Source organism: Bombina bombina, chromosome 1 (assembly GCF_027579735.1).
Source record: "Bombina bombina isolate aBomBom1 chromosome 1, aBomBom1.pri, whole genome shotgun sequence".
In the NCBI taxonomy this organism is placed as follows: domain Eukaryota; kingdom Metazoa; phylum Chordata; class Amphibia; order Anura; family Bombinatoridae; genus Bombina; species Bombina bombina.
Genome location: NC_069499.1, coordinates 383044135 through 383065736, shown reverse-complemented (window position 1 = coordinate 383065736; position 21602 = coordinate 383044135). Strand labels below are relative to the sequence as shown.

Sequence of the window (21602 nt, the reverse complement as noted above, 5' to 3'; positions counted from 1 at the left end):
CATCGCTACCAATAAAATAGTTATTAACCATTAAACGCCTACCCCCTCACATCGCCAACACTAAATAAACCTATTAATCCCTAAACCGCCGCCCCCCACATCCCTACCAATAAAATATAGTTATTAACCCCTAAACCGCCAACCCCCACTTTGCTAACACTAAATAAACCTATTAACTCCTAAACCGCCGTTCCCCCACATCAGCAACACTAAATAAACCTATTAACCCCTAAACCACCGCCCCACATAGCAAAACACTAAATGAAACTATTAACCCTTAAACCTAACACCCCCTAACTTTAAATTAAACTAACAATATAACTATAATATACTTTTATATATATAATTTAAACAACCTAACATTAAAAAAAAACCCACAAACACTAAAAATACGCACATTAAAAATAATCTAACATTACAAAAAAAAACTAACATTACGAAAAATTAAAAAATCTAAGATTACAAAAAATGATAAATGAAATTATCCACAATAATAAAAATTAAAACTATTCTAATAGCCCTATAAAAACTAAAAAGCCACCCCAAAATAAAAACACCCCCTAATCTATCAATAAACTACCAATAGCCCTTAGGATTTAAGCAGCTCTCATCTTGTTAGCTGATTGGAATATTTCAGCCAATAGGAATGCAATGGTACCCCAATATAAAAGGGGTACCTTGCATTGAAGCTTGAGTGTACGGCGGATGATCGCATAAAGAGGAGGGTCCACATCGCTGAAGACCGCTCCGCACCTCCAGGAAGAAGATAGAAGATGGTGCCGCCCTGGAAGAATCTCTTCGCCACCTGGGATGAAGTCTTTGCTCTGGCTGGACTTCCAGACTTCAGAACGGTGAGTACATTTTCTGGGATTAGTGTTTTAGTGTTTTTTTGTAAAAACATTTTTGGGTGTTTTTTTCTCCAACATAGGTGTGTCCGGTCCACGGCGTCATCCTTACTTGTGGGATATTCTCTTCCCCAACAGGAAATGGCAAAGAGCCCAGCAAAGCTGGTCACATGATCCCTCCTAGGCTCCGCCTTCCCCAGTCATTCTCTTTGCCGTTGTACAGGCAACATCTCCACGGAGATGGCTTAGAGTTTTTTGGTGTTTAACTGTAGTTTTTATTCTTCAATCAAGAGTTTGTTATTTTAAAATAGTGCTGGTATGTACTATTTACTCTGAAACAGAAAAGTGATGAAGATTTCTGTTTGTAAGAGGAAAATGATTTTAGCAACCGTTACTAAAATCGATGGCTGTTTCCACACAGGACTGTTGAGAGGAATTAACTTCAGTTGGGGGAAACAGTGAGCAGACTTTTGCTGCTTGAGGTATGACACATTTCTAACAAGACGATGTAATGCTGGAAGCTGTCATTTTCCCTATGGGATCCGGTAAGCCATTTTTATTACATAAGAATAAAGGGCTTCACAAGGGCTTTTAAGACTGGTAGACATTTTCTGGGCTAAAACGATTGATATATAAGCATTTTTAATACTTCATAGCTTTGAGGAATTATTTTATTCTTGGGAATTATGTAAAATAACCGGCAGGCACTGTATTGGACACCTTATTCTCTAGGGGCTTTCCCTGATCATAGGCAGAGCCTCATTTTCGCGCCTCTATTGCGCACTTGTTTTTGGGAAGCATGACATGCAGATGCATGTGTGAGGAGCTCTGATACATAGAAAAGGCTTTCTGAAGGCGTCATTTGGTATCGTATTCCCCTTTGGGCTTGGTTGGGTCTCAGCAAAGCAGATACCAGGGACTGTATAGGGGTTAAATATAAAAACGGCTCCGGTTCCGTTATTTTAAGAGTTAAAGCTTTCAAATTTGGTGTGCAATACTTTTAAGGCTTTAAGACACTGTGGTGAAATTTTGGTGAATTTTGAACAATTCCTTCATACTTTTTCACATTTGCAGTAATAAAGTGTGTTCAGTTTAAAATTTAAAGTGACAGTAACGGTTTTATTTTAAAACGTTTTTTGTACTTTGTTATCAAGTTTATGCCTGTTTAACATGTCTGAACTACCAGATAGACTGTGTTCTGTATGTGGGGAAGCCAAGGTTCCTTCTCATTTAAATAGATGTGATTTATGTGACACAAAATTTAGAGAAAATGATGCCCAAGATGATTCCTCAAGTGAGGGGAGTAAGCATGGTACTGCATCATCCCCTCCTTCGTCTACGCCAGTCTTGCCAACACACTCCTTCGTCTACGCCAGTCTTGCCAACACAGGAGGCCCCTAGTACTTCTAGTGCGCCAATACTCCTTACTATGCAACAATTAACGGCTGTAATGGATAATTCTATCAAAAACATTTTAGCCAAAATGCCCACTTATCAGCGAAAGCGCGACTGCTCTGTTTTAGAAAATACGGAAGAGCATGAGGACGCTGATGATATTGGTTCTGAAGTGCCCCTACACCAGTCTGAGGGGGCCAGGGAGGTTTTGTCTGAGGGAGAAATTTCAGATTCAGGGAAAATTTCTCAACAAGCTGAACCTGATGTGATTACATTCAAATTTAAATTGGAACATCTCCGCGCTCTGCTTAAGGAGGTGTTATCTACTCTGGATGATTGTGAGAATTTGGTCATTCCAGAGAAATTATGTAAGATGGACAAGTTCCTAGAGGTCCCGGGGGCCCCCCGAAGCTTTTCCTATACCCAAGCGGGTGGCGGATATTGTAAACAAAGAATGGGAAAGGCCCGGCATACCTTTCGTCCCTCCCCCTATATTCAAGAAATTGTTTCCTATGGTCGACCCCAGAAAGGACTTATGGCAGACAGTCCCCAAGGTCGAGGGGGCGGTTTCTACTCTAAACAAACGCACCACTATACCCATAGAAGATAGTTGTGCTTTCAAAGATCCTATGGATAAAAAATTAGAGGGTTTGCTTAAAAAGATGTTTGTTCAGCAAGGTTACCTTCTACAACCAATTTCATGCATTGTTCCTGTCACTACAGCAGCGTGTTTCTGGTTCGATGAACTAGAAAAGGCGCTCAATAAAGATTCTTCTTATGAGGAGATTTTGGACAGAATTCATGCTCTCAAATTGGCTAACTCTTTCACCTTAGACGCCACTTTGCAATTGGCTAGATTAGCGGCGAAAAATTCTGGGTTTGCTATTGTGGCGCGCAGAGCGCTTTGGCTAAAATCTTGGTCAGCGGATGCGTCTTCCAAGAATAAATTGCTTAACATTCCTTTCAAGGGGAAAACGCTGTTTGGCCCTGACTTGAAAGAGATTATTTCTGATATCACTGGGGGTAAGGGCCACGCCCTTCCTCAGGATAGGTCTTTCAAGGCTAAAAATAAACCTAATTTTCGTCCCTTTCGCAGAAACGGACCAGCCACAAGTGCTACATCCTCTAAGCAAGAGGGTAATACTTCTCAAGCCAAGCCAGCCTGGAGGCCAATGCAAGGCTGGAACAAAGGTAAGCAGGCCAAGAAACCTGCCACTGCTACCAAGACAGCATGAGATGTTGGCCCCCGATCCGGGACCGGATCTGGTGGGGGGCAGACTCTCTCTCTTTGCTCAGGCTTGGGCAAGAGATGTTCTGGATCCTTGGGCGCTGGAAATAGTCTCCCAAGGTTATCTTCTGGAATTCAAGGGGCTTCCCCCAAGGGGGAGGTTCCACAGGTCTCAATTGTCTTCAGACCACATAAAAAAACAGGCATTCTTACATTGTGTAGAAGACCTGTTAAAAATGGGAGTGATTCATCCTGTTCCATTAGGAGAACAAGGGATGGGGTTCTACTCCAATCTGTTCATAGTTCCCAAGAAAGAGGGAACATTCAGACCAATCTTAGATCTCAAGATCCTAAACAAGTTTCTCAAGGTTCCATCGTTCAAAATGGAAACCATTCGAACAATTCTTCCTTCCATCCAGGAAGGTCAATTCATGACCACGGTGGATTTAAAGGATGCGTATCTACATATTCCTATCCACAAGGAACATCATCGGTTCCTAAGGTTCGCCTTTCTGGACAAGCATTACCAGTTTGTGGCACTTCCGTTCGGATTAGCCACTGCTCCAAGAATTTTCACAAAGGTACTGGGGTCCCTTCTAGCGGTGCTAAGACCAAGGGGCATTGCAGTAGTACCTTACTTGGACGACATTCTGATTCAAGCGTCGTCCCTTCCACAAGCAAAGGCTCACACGGACATCGTCCTGGCCTTTCTCAGATCTCACGGGTGGAAAGTGAACGTAGAAAAAAGTTCTCTATCTCCGTCAACAAAAGTTCCCTTCTTGGGAACAATAATAGACTCCTTAGAAATGAGGATTTTTCTGACAGAGGCCAGAAAATCAAAACTTCTAAACTCTTGTCAAGTACTTCATTCTGTTCCTCTTCCTTCCATTGCGCAGTGCATGGAAGTAATAGGTTTGATGGTCGCGGCAATGGACATAGTTCCTTTTGCGCGAATTCATCTGAGACCGTTACAACTGTGCATGCTCAGTCAGTGGAATGGGGATTATACAGACTTGTCTCTGACGATACAAGTAGATCAGAGGACCAGAGATTCACTCCGTTGGTGGCTGTCCCTGGACAACCTGTCACAGGGGATGAGCTTCCGCAGACCAGAGTGGGTCATTGTCACGACCGACGCCAGTCTGGTGGGCTGGGGCGCGGTCTGGGGACTCCTGAAAGCTCAGGGTCTTTGGTCTCGGGAAGAATCTCTTCTCCCGATAAATATTCTGGAACTAAGAGCGATATTCAATGCTCTCAAGGCTTGGCCTCAGCTAGCAAAGGCCAAATTCATACGGTTTCAATCAGACAACATGACGACTGTTGCGTACATCAACCATCAGGGGGGAACAAGGAGTTCCCTGGCGATGGAAGAAGTGACCAAAATCATTCCATGGGCGGAGTCTCACTCCTGCCACTTGTCTGCAATCCACATTCCAGGAGTGGAAAATTGGGAAGCGGATTTTCTGAGTCGTCAGTCATTTCACCCGGGGGAGTGGGAACTCCATCCGGAGATCTTTGCCCAAATTACTCAGTTGTGGGGCATTCCAGACATGGATCTGATGGCCTCTCGTCAGAACTTCAAGGTTCCTTGCTACGGGTCCAGATCCAGGGATCCCAAGGCGACTCTAGTAGATGCACTAGTAGCACCTTGGACCTTCAAACTAGCGTATGTATTCCCACCGTTTCCTCTCATCCCCAGGCTGGTAGCCAGGATCTATCAGGAGAGGGCATCGGTGATCTTAATAGCTCCTGCGTGGCCACGCAGGACTTGGTATGCAGACCTGGTGAATATGTCATCGGCTCCACCATGGAAGCTACCTTTGAGACGGGACCTTCTTGTTCAAGGTCCGTTCGAACATCCGAATCTGGTCTCACTCCAACTGACTGCTTGGAGATTGAACGCTTGATTTTATCAAAGCGAGGGTTCTCAGATTCTGTCATTGATACTCTTGTTCAGGCCAGAAAGCCTGTAACTAGAAAAATCTACCATAAAATATGGAAAAGATATATCTGTTGGTGTGAATCTAAAGGATTCCCTTGGGACAAGATAAAAATTCCTAAGATTCTATCCTTTCTTCAAGAAGGTTTGGAGAAAGGATTATCTGCAAGTTCTTTGAAGGGACAGATTTCTGCTTTGTCTGTGTTACTTCACAAAAAGCTGGCTGCTGTGCCAGATGTTTAAGCTTTTGTTCAGGCTCTGGTTAGAATCAAGCCTGTTTACAAACCTTTGACTCCTCCTTGGAGTCTCAATTTAGTTCTTTCAGTTCTTCAGGGGGTTCCGTTTGAACCCTTACATTCCGTTGCAATTTCTTCTGCTAGAAGAGTTTCAGAGTTATCTGCTCTGCAGTGTTCTCCTCCTTATCTGGTGTTCCATGCAGATAAGGTGGTTTTGCGTACTAAACCTGGTTTTCTTCCGAAAGTTGTTTCTAACAAAAACATTAACCAGGAGATAGTCGTGCCTTCTTTGTGTCCGAATCCAGTTTCAAAGAAGGAACGTTTGTTGCACAATTTGGATGTAGTTCGTGCTCTAAAATTCTATTTAGATGCTACAAAGGATTTTAGACAAACATCTTCCTTGTTTGTTGTTTATTCTGGTAAAAGGAGAGGTCAGAAAGCAACTTCTACCTCTCTATCTTTTTGGCTTAAAAGCATCATCAGATTGGCTTACGAGACTGCCGGACGGCAGCCTCCTGAAAGAATCACAGCTCATTCCACTAGGGCCGTGGCTTCCACATGGGCCTTCAAGAACGAGGCTTCTGTTGATCAGATATGTAAGGCAGCGACTTGGTCTTCACTGCACACTTTTACAAAATTTTACAAATTTGATACTTTTGCTTCTTCTGAGGCTATTTTTGGGAGAAAGGTTTTGCAAGCCGTGGTGCCTTCCATCTAGGTGACCTGATTTGCTCCCTCCCTTCATCCGTGTCCTAAAGCTTTGGTATTGGTTCCCACAAGTAAGGATGACGCCGTGGACCGGACACACCTATGTTGGAGAAAACAGAATTTATGTTTACCTGATAAATTACTTTCTCCAACGGTGTGTCCGGTCCACGGCCCGCCCTGGTTTTTTAATCAGGTCTGATAATTTATTTTCTTTAACTACAGTCACCACGGTATCATATGATTTCTCCTATGCAAATATTCCTCCTTTACGTCGGTCGAATGACTGGGGAAGGCGGAGCCTAGGAGGGATCATGTGACCAGCTTTGCTGGGCTCTTTGCCATTTCCTGTTGGGGAAGAGAATATCCCACAAGTAAGGATGACGCCGTGGACCGGACACACCGTTGGAGAAAGTAATTTATCAGGTAAACATAAATTCTGTTTTTTTTTTAGATTAGGGCATTTTTTATTTTAATGGGCACAAAAGAGCTGATTACCCTTTTAAGGGCAATGCCCATACAAATGCCCCTTTAGGGGCAATAGGCAGCTTAGGTTTTTTTTAGATTTAGGTTTTTTTATTTTGGGGGGTTGATTGTGTGTGGGGGGGCTACTTTTAGGGGGGACTTTGTAATTGTTGTAGGTAAAAGAGCTGTTTAAGTTAGGACAATGCCCTACAAAAGGCCATTTTAAGGGCTATTGGTAGTCTAGGTTAGATTAGGGGATGTTTTTATAGGGCTATTAGATTAGGTTTAATTTTTATTATTTGGATAATTTCGTTTATTATTTTTTGTAATCTTAGATTTTTTTTATTTTTCGTAATGTTAGTGTTTTCTTTTTGTAATGTAAGATTATTTTTAATTTTCAAAATTTTAGTGTTTGTTTTTGTAATGTTAGTTTTTTTTTAATTTTTTTTCGTAGTGTTAGGCTTTTTTAATATTGTAATTTAGGTTTTTTAATTTTATTTAAAATAGTAATGTTAGGGTTATTTATAGTTTAATCTTAATTTTTTTTCACAGGTAAGTTTTTATTTATTTTAAGATAATTATATTGTAAGTTTAATTTAAAGTTAGGGGGTGTTAGGTTTAGGGGTTAATAGTTTAATTTAGTGTTTTGCGATGTTGGGGGGGGGGGGGGCGGAAGTTTAGGGGTTAATAGGTTTAGTTTAGTGTTGGCGGTGTGAGGGGCCGGCGGTTTAGGGGTAATATGTTTATTTATTGTTGGCTATGTGGGTGGGCGGCGGATTAGGGATTAATACATTTAATATAGTATTTGTGATGTGGGGGATGGCGGTTTAGGGGTTAATATGTAGTTTATTGGTGTTTGTGTACTTTATAACATTTTTGTCATGAGTTTTGTGAAAACATATGTGTCCCAGCAGCAGAAGCCTCCAGGATTCTATTCAAACAGGGGTCCCAGACTCCCCCCCCCATCCTAGGATTGGTGGAGTCTAGGACACCTGTTTAAATAGTATCCTGAAGGCTCCTGCTGCTGGGACACATAATACTGTCTGAGAAGGATGGGAGTTAGAGCAGCCAATTTAAAGAGACTGCTGTTCGGTTGGTACTGGGACCCCCAGTGAATCTGTATGTAGAGACCACCCAGGGGAGAGTGAATGGTTAAAACAGGCTTTCTGCAAGGAATAGATTTAATAGAGCTGGTAACAATTTTGTCCAGCTTGTACTCAAGTAGAATTCAGTCCTGATTCACCACAGGTACATATTTTATTTCTGCGTGCTGATGGGAGTACATGAAAAGTGCTGCCCATGCTGTATGGAGCATTGCTGTGCTGCAGGGGGAATATCCAGTGAGGGAGGGATTATAAAGAAACTACCCTGACTAGTTAATTGGTGTCTGTAATGCTGCTCTCCTAACTTATAGAAACATTGAATGTGTCGGCAAATAGGATCCATTCGGCCCATCTAGCCTGCCCGATTTTCTGAATACTTTCATTAGTTCCTGGCCTTATCTTATATCTATTATAGCCTTATGCCTGTCCCATGCATGTTTATACTCCTTCACTGTCTCTACCACTTCTGCTGGATGGCTATTCCACCATCCATCCACTACCCTCTCGGTAAAGAGAGTCTTTTTTTATGTTTTTAATTTGAAATGTACCTTGGTGTCCTTCACTAAGGTCTGTACTTTGGAAAATTTCTGCCACAGCCTTGGTCCGTGCCTATCCCAGGACTTCTTTTGTTAATGAAAAATAATATATATAAGTTTTAAAGATTAATAAAACAAAATTAGTAAAAAAAAATTTAATATATTGATTTTCTTGCATTTTATCTATTTTCTTCCCAAGCTGAAAATGTTATATTTGTATTATGCATATGAAAGTGTGCTTGAAGTTGTAGAAAAGTTCATTTGATAGTTTTGTTTTCTTACAAAGATATCAGTGACAATAATGCCAAGTCTTGTATTTATTTTTTTGTATTATTCAGAGTTCTGTTTACAAGTTCTGTGCTTAACCTGGCTGAGTTAATTGCCTTACGTCCTGATCTTGGAAGATTGAAAAAGATCCTTTATTTCCATGAAAACCAATTGGTATACCCTGTTCAGAAAAGTCAGGAGAGAGATTTTCAGTATGGCTATAATCAAATTCTTTCATGGTAAGTATTTTTGTTTAAATGATTGTGTTTTACTAATTCGACTTACAGATCCTATTTACAAAATGTGAGCTTATTGTCATTTAACATATGAGTTAAAGGGACAGTAAAGTCAAAATTAAACTTTTATGATTCAATTGCGACATGCATGTTTTAACATGTACTTCTATTATCTAATTAACTTTGCTCTTAAAATTCTTTGTTGATGGTGGAGCAATGTACTACTGGGAGCTAGCTGAACACATTGGGTGAGCCAATGACAAGAGGCAAATATGTTCAGCCATAAATCAGCAGCTAACTCCCTGTAGCCTATTGGTGCTCCTGAACCTACCTAGGTAGATTTTCAACAAAGAATATTAAGAGAATTAAGCAAATTAGTTAAAGTTAATAAGTAAATTATTATTGTTTGTATATATAAAGCGCCAAACTTATTACACTACACAGTGCTGTAAGATTAAAGGGACTTAAAACCCATGATTGAGAAAGAGCATACAATTTTAAACTACTTTCCAATTTACTTCTATTATCAAATGTTTTTAGTTTTCTTGTTATCCTTTGCTGAAAAGTAGGGATGGAAGCTCAGGAGTGTGCACGTGTCTGCAGCACTAAAATGGCAGCAGTTTTGCAAGAGTGTTATACATTAGCTAGAGCACTAGATGGCAGCACTATTTCCTGTTGTGTAGTGCTTCATGCATGTGCACGCTACCTACCTAGGTATCTCTTCAACAAAGAATAACATGAAGCAAATTTGATAATAGAAACTTTTTAAAATTGTATTCTCTATCTGAATAATGAAAGAAATGTCTGGTAAAGTATTATTGTATTGGATTACAATAATCAGATGACATTTACATAAATCGTAAGGGTAGAGGGTCCTGCTCTTGAGTCACTGTAAGCTGTAAACCATCTTTACATAAAGTGATAAACAGGACAGGTGGACTCGTGAGCTTACATTCTAAACACTGTCTGCTCCATCTGAATCATGAAATAAAAAAAATCTGGGTTTAGATTGTGATGACTGTGAAGCACAGCTCTATATGCTCTCTTTTTTATTTTTTAGAAACAAACTACTGTATAGTAATACATCAATACTATTTCGGCCATTTGTTTAGCTCACAACATATATAGGATTTTCTTTCATGTAATTAGCAAGAGTCCATGAGCTAGTGACGTATGGGATATACATTCCTACCAGGAGGGGCAAAGTTTCCCAAACCTCAAAATGCCTACAAATACACCCCTCACCACACCCACAAATCAGTTTTACAAACTTTGCCTCCCATGGAGGTGGTGAAGTAAGTTTGTGCTAGATTCTTCGTTGATATGCGATTCGCAGCAGGCTGGAGCCCGGTTTTCCTCTCAGTGTGCAGTGAATGTCAGAGGGATGTGAAGAGAGTATTGCCTATTTGAATTCAATGATCTCCTTCTACGGGGTCTATTTCATAGGTTCTCTGTTATCGGTCGTAGAGATTCATCTCTTACCTCCCTTTTCAGATCGACGATATACTCTTATATATATACCATTACCTCTGCTGATTTTCGTTTCAGTACTGGTTTGGCTTTCTACAACATGTAGATGAGTGTCCTGGGGTAAGTAAGTCTTTTTTTCTGTGACACTCTAAGCTATGGTTGGGCACTTTTATATAAAGTTCTAAATATATGTGTTTAAACATTTATTTGCCTTGATTCAGGATGTTCAACATTCCTTATTTCAGACAGTCAGTTTCATTATTTGGGATAATGCATTTGAATAATCAATTTTTCTTACCTTAAAATTTGACTTTTTTTCCTGTGGGCTGTTAGGCTCGCGGGGGCTGAAAATGCTTCATTTTATTGCGTCATTCTTCCGGCGTCATACCTGTCGCCGGAAGTTGCGTAATTTTTTTGACGTTTTTGCACCAAAGATGTCAGCGTCACCGGATGTGGTGTCATTTTTGGCGCTTAAAGCATTTAGGCGCCAAATAATGTGGGCGTCTTTTTTTGGCGCTAAAAAATCTGGGCGTCATTATTGTCTGCACATTATTTAAGTCTCATTGTTTATTTGCTTCTGCTTGCAAGAAGCTTGTTCATTGGCATTTTTTCCCATTCCTGAAACTGTCATTTAAAGGGACAGTACACTGTAAAATTGTTTTTCCATAAATGTATTTTAAATGACTTGTTATACCAACTGCAGAGTATAAAATATTTGAGAAATTGCATTTTCGGGTTTATTTGTGTATCTGAAGTAGCTGGTTTTGTGCTTTGAAACCACAGCCTATTACAATGGGTTGAGCTTCAGGTAATATCAGATCTCATTATGTTATCACTTTTATGTACACAGACTTGCTTCCTTATCTTATATTTGTCTGGAACACCAAACTCAATACATAGAGAGAACAATGGAAAATTATCATTTTAGTTTACTTAGGCTTGTCAATAGCGTATACGCCAGTATCAAAACTTTCAGTATAGGTTGGGAAACCACAAGCTAAATCAGCTATTTCAAATGCTGAAATATGAGTAAAGGAGCTACTTGCAACCAATTTAATACACTCTAGCAGGTAAAAAGGATCATTGGGAATAATTTAAAGGGGAGAAAGTTTTTGGGTGAACTGTCCCTTTAAGGAATTTGATCAATTTTGCTTTATATGTTGTTTTTTCTATTACATATTGCAAGATGTCTCAGATTGACCCTGAATCAGAAGATACTTCTGGAAAATTGCTGCCTGATGCTGGATCTACCAAAGATAAGTGTATTTGTTGTAAACTTATGGTAACTGTTCCTCCGGCTGTTGTTTGTAATGAATGTCATGACAAACTTGTTAATGCAGATAAGATTTCCTTTAGTAATATTCCATTACCTGTTGCTGTTCCATCAACATCTAATATTCAGGGTGTTCCTGTTAACATAAGAGATTTTGTTTCTAAATCTATTAAGAAGGCTATGTCTGTTATTCCCCCTTCTAGTAAACGTAAAAAGTCTTTTAAAACTTCTCATTTTTCAGATGAATTTTTAAATGAACATCATCATTCTGATTCTGATAATGATTTTTCTGGTTCAGAGGATTCTGTTTCAGAGGTTGATACTGATAAATCTTTATTTAAAATGGAATTTATTCGTTCTTTACTTAAAGAAGTCTTAATTGCATTCGAAATAGAGGAATCTGGTCCTCTTGATACTAAATCTAAACGTTTGAATACAGTTTTTAAACCTCCTGTAGTTATTCCAGAGGTTTTTCCCGTCCCTGATGCTATTTCTGAAGTAATTTCTAGGGAATGGAATAATTTGGGTAATTCATTTACTCCTTCTAAACGGTTTAAGCAATTATATCCTGTGCCATCTGACAGATTAGAGTTTTGGGACAAAATCCCTAAGGTTGATGGTGCTATCTCCACTCTTGCTAAACGTACTACTATTCCTACGGCAGATAGTACTTCCTTTAAGGATCCTTTAGATAGGAAAATTGAATCCTTTCTAATAAAAGTTTACTTATGTTCAGGTAATCTTCTTAGACCTGCTATATCTTTGGCGGATGTTGCTGCAGCTTCAACTTTCTGGTTGGAAGCTTTAGCACAACAAGTAACAGATCATATTTCTCATAGCATTGTTAATCTTCTTCAACATGCTAATAACTTTATTTGTGATGCCATCTTTGATATCATTAGGGTTGATGTCAGGTATATGTCTTTAGCTATTTTAGCTAGAAGAGCTTTATGGCTTAAACCTTGGAATGCTGATATGTCTTCTAAGTCAACTTTGCTTTCCCTTTCTTTCCAAGGTAATAAATTGTTTGGTTCACAGTTGGATTCTATTATTTCAACTGTTACTGGGGGGAAAGGAACTTTTTTACCACAGGATTAAAAATCTAAAGGTAAATTTAGGTCTGCTAATCGTTTTCGTTCCTTTCGTCACAATAAGGAACAAAAACCTGATCCTTCCCCTACAGGAGCAGTATCAGTTTGGTTTGGAAACCATCTCCAGTCTGGAATAAATCCAAGCCTTTTAGGAAGCCAAAGCCAGCTCCCAAGTCCACATGAAGGTGCGGCCCTCATTCCAGCTCAGCTGGTAGGGGGCAGATTACGTTTTTTCAAAGAAATTTGGATCAATTCGATTCACAATCTTTGGATTCAGAATATTGTTTCACAAGGGTACAGAATAGGCTTCAAGATAAGGCCTCCTGCAAGAAGATTTTTTCTTTCCCGTGTCCCAATAAATCCAGTGAAGGCTCAAGCATTTTTGTAATGTGTTTCAGATCTAGAGTTGGCTGGAGTAATTGTGCCAGTTCCAGTTTTGGAACAGGGGCTGGGGTTTTACTCAAATCTCTTCATTGTACCAAAGAAGGAGAATTCCTTCAGACCAGTTCTGGATTTAAAAATATTGAATCGTTATGTAAGGATACCAACATTCAAAATGGTAACTATAAGGACTATTCTGCCTTTTGTTCAGCAAGGGCATTATATGTCCACAATAGATTTACAAGATGCATATCTGCATATTCCGATTCATCCAGATCACTATCAGTTTCTGAGATTCTCTTTTCTAGACAAGCATAACCAGTTTGTGGCTCTGCCGTTTGGCCTAGCAACAGCTCCAAGGATTTTTACAAAGGTTCTCGGTGCCCTTCTATCTGTAATCAGAGAACAGAGTATTGTGGTATTTCCTTATTTGGACGATATCTTGGTACTTGCTCAGTCTTCACATTTAGCAGAATCTCATACGAATCGACTTGTATCGTTTCTTCGAGAACATGGTTGGAGGATCAATTTACCAAAGAGTTTGTTGATTCCTCAGACAAGGGTAACCTTTTTAGGTTTCCAGATAGATTCAGTGTCCATGACTCTAACGGACAAGAGACGTCTAAAATTGGTTTCAGCTTGTCGAAACCTTCAGTCTCAATCATTCCCTTCGGTAGCCTTATGCATGGAAATTCTATGTCTTATGACTGCTGCATCGGATCCCCTTTGCTCGTTTTCACATGCAACCTCTTCAGCTCTGTATGCTGAACCAGTGGTGCAAGGATTATACAAAGATATCACAATTAATATCTTTAAAACCGATTGTACGACACTCTCTAACGTGGTGGACCGACCATCATCGTTTAGTTCAGGGGGCTTCTTTTGTTCTTCCGACCTGGACTGTGATCTCAACAGATGCAAGTCTGACAGGTTGGGGAGCTGTATGGGGGTATCTGACAGCACAAGGGGTTTGGGAATCTCAGGAGGCGAGATTACCAATCAACATTTTGGAACTCCGTGCGATTTTCAGAGCTCTTCAGTCATGGCCTCTTCTAAAGAGAGAGTCGTTCATTTGTTTTCAGACAGACAATGTCACAACCGTGGCATATGTCAATCATCAAGGAGGGACTCACAGTCCTCTGGCTATGAAAGAAGTATCTTGAATACTTGTATGGGCGGAATTCAGCTCCTGTCTAATTTCTGCGGTTCATATCCCAGGTATAGACAATTGGGAAGCGGATTATCTCAGTCGCCAAACATTACATCCGGGCGAATGGTCTCTTCACCCAGAGGTATTTCTTCAGATTGTTCAAATGTGGGGACTTCCAGAAATAGATCTGATGGCTTCTCATCTAAACAAGAAGCTTCCCAGGTATCTGTCCAGATCCAGGGATCCTCAGGCGGAAGCAGTGGATGCATTGTCATTTCCTTGGAAGTATCATCCTGCCTATATCTTTCCGCCTCTAGTTCTTCTTCCAAGAGTGATTTCCAAGATTCTAAAGGAGCGTTCGTTTGTTCTGCTGGTGGCTGCAGCATGGCCTCACAGGTTTTGGTATGCGGATCTTGTTCGGATGGCTACTTGCCAACCGTGGACTCTTCCGTTAAGACCAGACCTTCTATCGCAAGGTCCTTTTTTCCATCAGGATCTCAAATCCTTAAATTTGAAGGTATGGAGATTGATCGCTTGATTCTCAGTCTTAGAGGTTTCTCTGACTCTGTCATTAATACTATGTGACAGGCTCGTAAATCTGTGTCTAGGAAGATATATTATTGAGTCTGGAAGACTTACATTTCTTGGTGTTCATCTCATCATTTTTCTTGGCATTCTTTTAGAATTCCTAGAATTTTACAGTTTCTTCAGGATGGTTTGGATAAAGATTTGTCTGCAAGTTCCTTGAAAGGACAAATCTCTTCTCTTTCTGTTCTTTTTCACAGAAAGATTGCTAATCTTCCTGATATTCATTGTTTTGTACAGGCTTTGGTTCGTATAAAACCTGTCATTAAGTCAATTTCTCCTCCTTGGAGTTTGAATTTGGTTCTGGGGGCTCTTCAAGCTCCTCTGTTTGAACCTATGCATTCGCTGGATATTAAATTTCTTTCTTGGAAAGTTTTGTTTCTTTTGGCCATCTCTTCTGCTAGAAGAGTTTCTGAATTATCTGCTCTTTCTTGTGAGTCTCCTTTTCTGATTTTTCATCAGGATAAGGCGGTTTTGCGAACTTCATTTAAATTTTTACCTAAGGTTGTGAATTCTAACAACATTAGTAGAGAAATTGTGGTTCCTTCGTTGTGTCCTAATCCTAAGAACTCTAAGGAAAGATCGTTGCATTCTTTGGATGTAGTTAGAGCTTTGAAATATTATGTTGAAGCTACTAAAGATTTCTGAAAGACTTCTAGTCTATTTGTTATCTTTTCTGGTTCTAGTAAAGGTCAAAAGGCTTCTGCCATTTCTTTGGCATCTTGGTTAAAATCCTTGATTCATCATGCTTATGTCGAGTCGGGTAGAACTCCGCCTCAAAGGATTACAGCTCATTCGACTAGGTCAGTCTCTACTTCCTGGGCATTTAGGAATGAAGCTTCGGTTGATCAGATTTGCAAAGCAGCAACTTGGTCTTCTTTGCATACTTTTACTAAATTCTACCATTTTGATGTGTTTTCTTCTTCTGAAGCAGTTTTTGGTAGAAAAGTACTTCAGGCAGCTGTTTGGCAGCAGTTTGATTCTTCTGCTTATAATTTCAGTTTTTTTCATTATAAGATTTAAACTTTATTTTGGGGTGTGGATTATTTTTCAGCGGAATTGGCTGTCTTTATTTTATCCCTCCCTCTCTAGTGACTCTTGCGTGGAAGTTCCACATCTTGGGTATTCATTATCCCATACGTCACTAGCTCATGGACTCTTGCTAATTACATGAAAGAAAACATAATGTAAGAATTTACCTGATAAATTCATTTCTTTCATATTAGCAAGAGTCCATGAGGCCCACCCTTTTTTGAGGTGGTTATGATTTTTTTGTATAAAGCACAATTATTCCAATTCCTTATTTTATATGCTTTCGCACTTTTTTCTTATTACCCCACTTCTTGGCTATTCGTTAAACTGATTTGTTGGTGTGGTGAGGGGTGTATTTGTAGGCATTTTGAGGTTTGGGAAACTTTGCCCCTCCTGGTAGGAATGTATATCCCATACGTCACTAGCTCATGGACTCTTGCTAATATGAAATGAATTTATCAGGTAAGTTCTTACATAAATTATGTTTTTTCTTTGTAAGATTTACGAGAAGAGCACTTTTTTGCATGATAAATAGATGATAGATTTGTTGTGTAAGCCTCTGTTGTGACATAGGGGAAGTTTTGATTAGTTAAATGAAAGTTACATGAAAAGGTGGCAAAACAAATTATAAATGTATATTTCTTTCATAGGTTGGTGAGAGTCCACAAGCCTTAACATGTGGGATTGGATTCTTTTCACTAGAAGGAGACAAAGATAGCCCAAACACCAGGAGATTTTGCTCCCACCTCCATGTATAACTCAGTTTTTTTTCCTTTGCCTCGCAGTAGAGGTGCTCCCGATTCTACGCTGAAAGGGGTGCTAAGACCTATGTGAGACCCGTTATACCTTCATCAGCACGCCTTTGGATACTGGGGTGTAAGGAGTACAAGGTAGTGATATTTCCCCATGGGATTTTAGTCACAAGCCACAGTTGTTGCAGGGACCTGCCCCAAGCCTCCTGCTGTAGGATCATCTTTGTACTCCTCTCGAATAGCCTCTGCTATTATTTTCACAGCAGTGGATGTGCTCTCTACTGGAAGCAGCTTCTCTATAGTTGGTAAGCTAACTTGAGTAGGTGCCATGCAGGTAAGTATAGAGCGGTCACATAGCCCGCAGGCTATTAGTAGCTACACTTGCCATATATATCATAGCTAGGGCACAATATATTTTACATATATTACTGTATATTTACATACGTTATATACAGCTCTGCAACACGTATGCTTTAGCATTCCATGTTTTGTGCTTAGACATGTATAGGGGGTATTATGTGCTTTTGCTTTTGGCAACTTAATCTGCAAACATATTTTTTTTATTTACTTTTTAGCTTCCCCCCCTAACATTTACCTTGCTAAATTTCCATATATTGGGAGCAGTTTAAGTTTTTAATGCTGGCAGTTTGAACTTTTATAAATGCACTGGGTGAGAGGCAGTTTGTGGGGGCTTTAGGTGTGCTGTTGGTAGGGGGCACACTCCCAATCTCTTCATTTACTACCTTTGGTGCATCTGACAGCCCGCTAGGGTTGAAGTTTCGAAGCGTGCTCCTTAAGTATTAGTGCGATGCGGGGGGCACTATGTCAGGGCAAGGGTTAGTATTCCCTGCCTTTTCTTTTCATGCTTTTTTTAGTGCTGCAGTTGTCATTACCTGTGTCTCTGCCAGCACTTCGGTGAATGCTATCTCTGAAGGTGTGTTGAAAGGGGAGAGTGCCCAATTCGTTAAGACCTTATGGAGCTTTGGGTTTAAGTATTATACTTTACATATCTTTGGCTAACCTGTCAAAATAGCTGAGGAACACTATTTGCATACCGCTAAAGCATTAACTTAGTAAAGCATTTTACTTTATTTTTCTTTGCTGTTAAAGCATTAAAGTAGTAACCCATTTTACTTGCTTTTCCTTGCTGTAACTTTTATTTCTGTGTGTTTGTTCTCAGCAGACCACAATTTTTCATAGTCCATGTGTCTCCTTTGTAAAACTGTTCAGGTTTGTCCTCCGGCTCAATTTCGCAGTACCTGTTTGAGCCATATAATGCATTTGGGTCAGTCTGCTCCTACCCTGTCTTCTAAAGGTATTTGTCCTAGTGTGTTTTACACAGGGAGTTTTCATGGACTTCACTCCGGAGTTCAAAACTTATCTCAACTTTATTGTAACTGAGGTTTTGGCGACTATGCTTTGGTCAAGTAAGCACAAATCCTTAGAATCTACGAGTTGAGATGATATTGCTGTCCCTCGTGCTTCTATTCAGCACAGTGAGATTCCTGATATTTTTCAGGATTTCTTGTCTGAAAATTCAGATTGTTCTTCAGCTGATGAAATATCTTCTGATAATTAGGAGTCTGTCACTGATTCTGATTTGGATAATTCCGTCATGTTTATAGTTAATCATTTATGTTTTTACTAGATTAAGCGCTTTAAACCTTGGGTTTCACCAATAAAAAGTCTTCTGAGGAAAAAAACTCTCTCAGAAATTATTTCAAAGAAATGGGATAAGCCTTGTATCCCTTTTAAATTATGTATCATTTACCTGCTAAGAATATAGAGCTTTGAAAGTCTATTCCAAACATTGTTGGAGCAAATTCTATGCTTGCTAAATGTACTACCATTCCATTAGGGCCTTATGGCTTAAGTCTTGGTCTGCAGATATGGTTTCCAAAGATAGGTTAATGTCTCTTTCCTTCCAAGGAAAGGCTCTTTTTAGATTGGGCTTTGGACTTTTACTAGAGGTAAGGGCACATTACTCGCTCAGGATAAGAATATACAAAACAAGAACAGATCAAGTTATCGTTTTTGATTCTTTCAATCTTCGAAAACTCCAAAGTATTTTTCTTCCCAGAAGCTGGAGTCCTCCAAGTCATTTTGGAAGCCAGGTTCCCTCTGGTCCAAATCAAAGCAAAACAAGAAATCTCCATCCAATCCTCAATATGCATGAAGATGCAGCCCTCAACCCATATTCTGTTCTGCTAGGGGCCAGATAGAACCACTTTCAGGAGGCTTGGTTTCAATCAGCTCGGAATCCTTGTGTTTTGAACACAATAGAATAGGTTTTTGGGCCAGACCTCCTCGAAGACGGTTCATTCTGTCCAATGTCCACAAAGATCCTTTGAATGTGGCTACCTTCCTACAACTTTTTTCAGGATCTAGAATCGATAGGGGTAATTTTTCCTGTTCCTGTCTCAGAACAGGGTCAGGATTTTTACTAGCACTCATAAACTTCTGTCATTCCTATAAAGTCATGGTTGGAAGATCAATATGCCAAAGATTTATTTATTCCCCAGTACCAAGGCCTGCTTTCTAGGGGTATTTGTAGATTTAGTTCCCATGTGCCTTTTTCTCACAGAGCCAAGCAAACTCAAATTATAGAGCGCCTGTGCCAGTCTTTGGCCCACGACCCATCGAACAGTGGCACAATGCATGGAGGTTGTTTGTCTGATGGTACCCGCCTCCTTTAAATTCTCTTCGGCATTTGTATGCCAAATCAGTGTGCGAAGAATTACTCTCGTTCAGAGAATTAGATCAGAGGATTGTTCTATATTACACAGTAAGACTATATCCTGGTGGATAGACAACCAGTCTTTTGCCTTTGGAGCTTAATTTCTTCGGCCATCTTGGACATTGGTGACTACAGATGCCAATCTTTTTGGGCTGGGGTGCGGTATGGGGAGCTCAGAGAGCGCAAGGACAAAAGCCAGGTTACTGGCGAAACATGTTAGGGGATAGTGGTTGTGCTTCATTTTAATAGTTGGTTATCATATTGGAACTATTTTGCGCTCTAAACTCACAACTAATGTATTTAACTAGAATTATGTGACTTAGATCGTAGCACTTTATATTTTAACCACCGTAGGGGTTAATCTGGTTGTATGCTGAGCTATTAGCGTTTGGATAATTATAAAGGTATAGGCCGGTAATAATTATTTAAAACCTCAGCTAAACCTTTTTAGATAATTGAGTTGTGGCAATCTTAGTACACAGCAGGGCGGTCAGAGTCCTACTAATAGTATGGTATAGGCCGGTAAAACATTAAAAACAAAATTATCGTTTGTCAGAAACGAATATGGAGGGGATTGTAGACACCTTGCTAAGTTATCTCATTACCACGGTATAGGCCGGTAAACGTATGCCCACCACGCTATAATCTAATACTATCATAGCATCAGCACTTGGTGTCATACTCTGTTAAAGTAACATCAATAGAGCAACACGTTGTTCTGAAAAATAATCTATGTGCGCTAACAGCTCCTAAATCGGCACCGTAATATTATTGTCTTGGTTAAATTAAACGTATAGGCCGGTTCACAATACTAAAGTAACCTCATAGCCACAATCATTATTTGGATAAACCACTGTGGTGATATACCGGGCACTTAATAGAACAGGTTGAATCTTTATTATTCTGAAGGTATAGGCCGGTAAATTAACCCTTTAGACTTTATCACAGATTTTCTATAACTATCCAAGAGCATGTAGGCACGTTGCTGGGCTATTAACATTATAGTAACCAGCAAGACATTAGAGGTATAGGCCGGTAAATTTACGCCCACTCAATTACAATTCTCAGTAATCTTGCTCTAATATCCTTTAATCAAGGTGTGTTAAGGGACTCAAATCTAGTAACAAGTTGACTATACGACATTTTGTGGACGACAACGATTTTAGGTGCACGATATAAGTACCTTATTTAACTCAGTGCAATATATGTCATCGCTAACCATAGCGGGTAACATCGGTTATATGACAGGTGACCACTAAAGTATTGTGGACACTTGTAAATAGGTATAGGCCGGTAATCCTCCAGTTTTGAATAATATTATTGGGTACCTGGTGATTATCAAACACCAGTAACACCTCTATATAACTTTATTTACTAAACAGGTATAGGCCGGTAATACTACACATACAAGAATATTGTTATAGAAATTACAATAATTATATTGCATTGACAACACAAATAAGAAAGTTGGCAACAAGCTGCATATATGCCATTTGTGTCCTTAGATACATATTACATATATAACTGACGCAATCTATGTTCTCAAGGTCCAGTAATAAAACAAATAAGGACAATGTTTATGTCTCTCATACTGATTGTGACACTATAAGTGACATCCAGCCCAAATGAATACACTATTTTAACAATTAACATAGATTAATCTACCTAACTAGTCAGTGACGTTATCATTTCGTCTGACACCTCTAAGCCACGATATAAATTGTAAATAATTCAATTGCATAGTCGGCAATAATTTTGTTACGTAATCCAAGATGAAATGATTAAAGTACACCAGTACACCATCTTGATCTTTATTTAACTCAATTAGCTGTGATATTACCAGCCATATTAATTTTGGACCCCTATTTTATTGGCTAAACCAATATCTATTATTGACTTTCACTTAAGACGATATAACTAGAGTATACTGAGTTCTATATTATCTAACCAGAAGGTAACCCCACGGGAGGCTATTTACAGAGTATATAAACCAATATGATACTAACGTTGATTTTAAATGTGTGTCCTTTTGTAAATACATTATTTTAAATTTTTTTGATTAAAAGTTATATTTTAATTTTTGTGCTCTAGACTCCATCCCAGTGTCTGAAACTTATCTATCTCATTAATTTATGAGCAGGAATCTGAGTGCTATCTAAGTGTACACCAATATCAG

At 39.4% G+C, this 21602-nt stretch overlaps 1 protein-coding gene across 3 annotated transcripts in view; it reads left to right on the top strand.

Annotated features, from left to right (window-relative positions):
• Positions 1 to 21602, top strand: part of GTDC1 (glycosyltransferase like domain containing 1) — an 849799-nt gene that overhangs the window by 254754 nt on the left and 573443 nt on the right. For all 3 annotated transcript variants that reach the window (XM_053698268.1, XM_053698267.1, XM_053698269.1), the window contains exon 3: positions 8791 to 8958. In XM_053698268.1, the coding sequence (XP_053554243.1) occupies positions 8791 to 8958 (168 nt within the window). The remainder of the gene's footprint in view (positions 1 to 8790; positions 8959 to 21602) is intronic.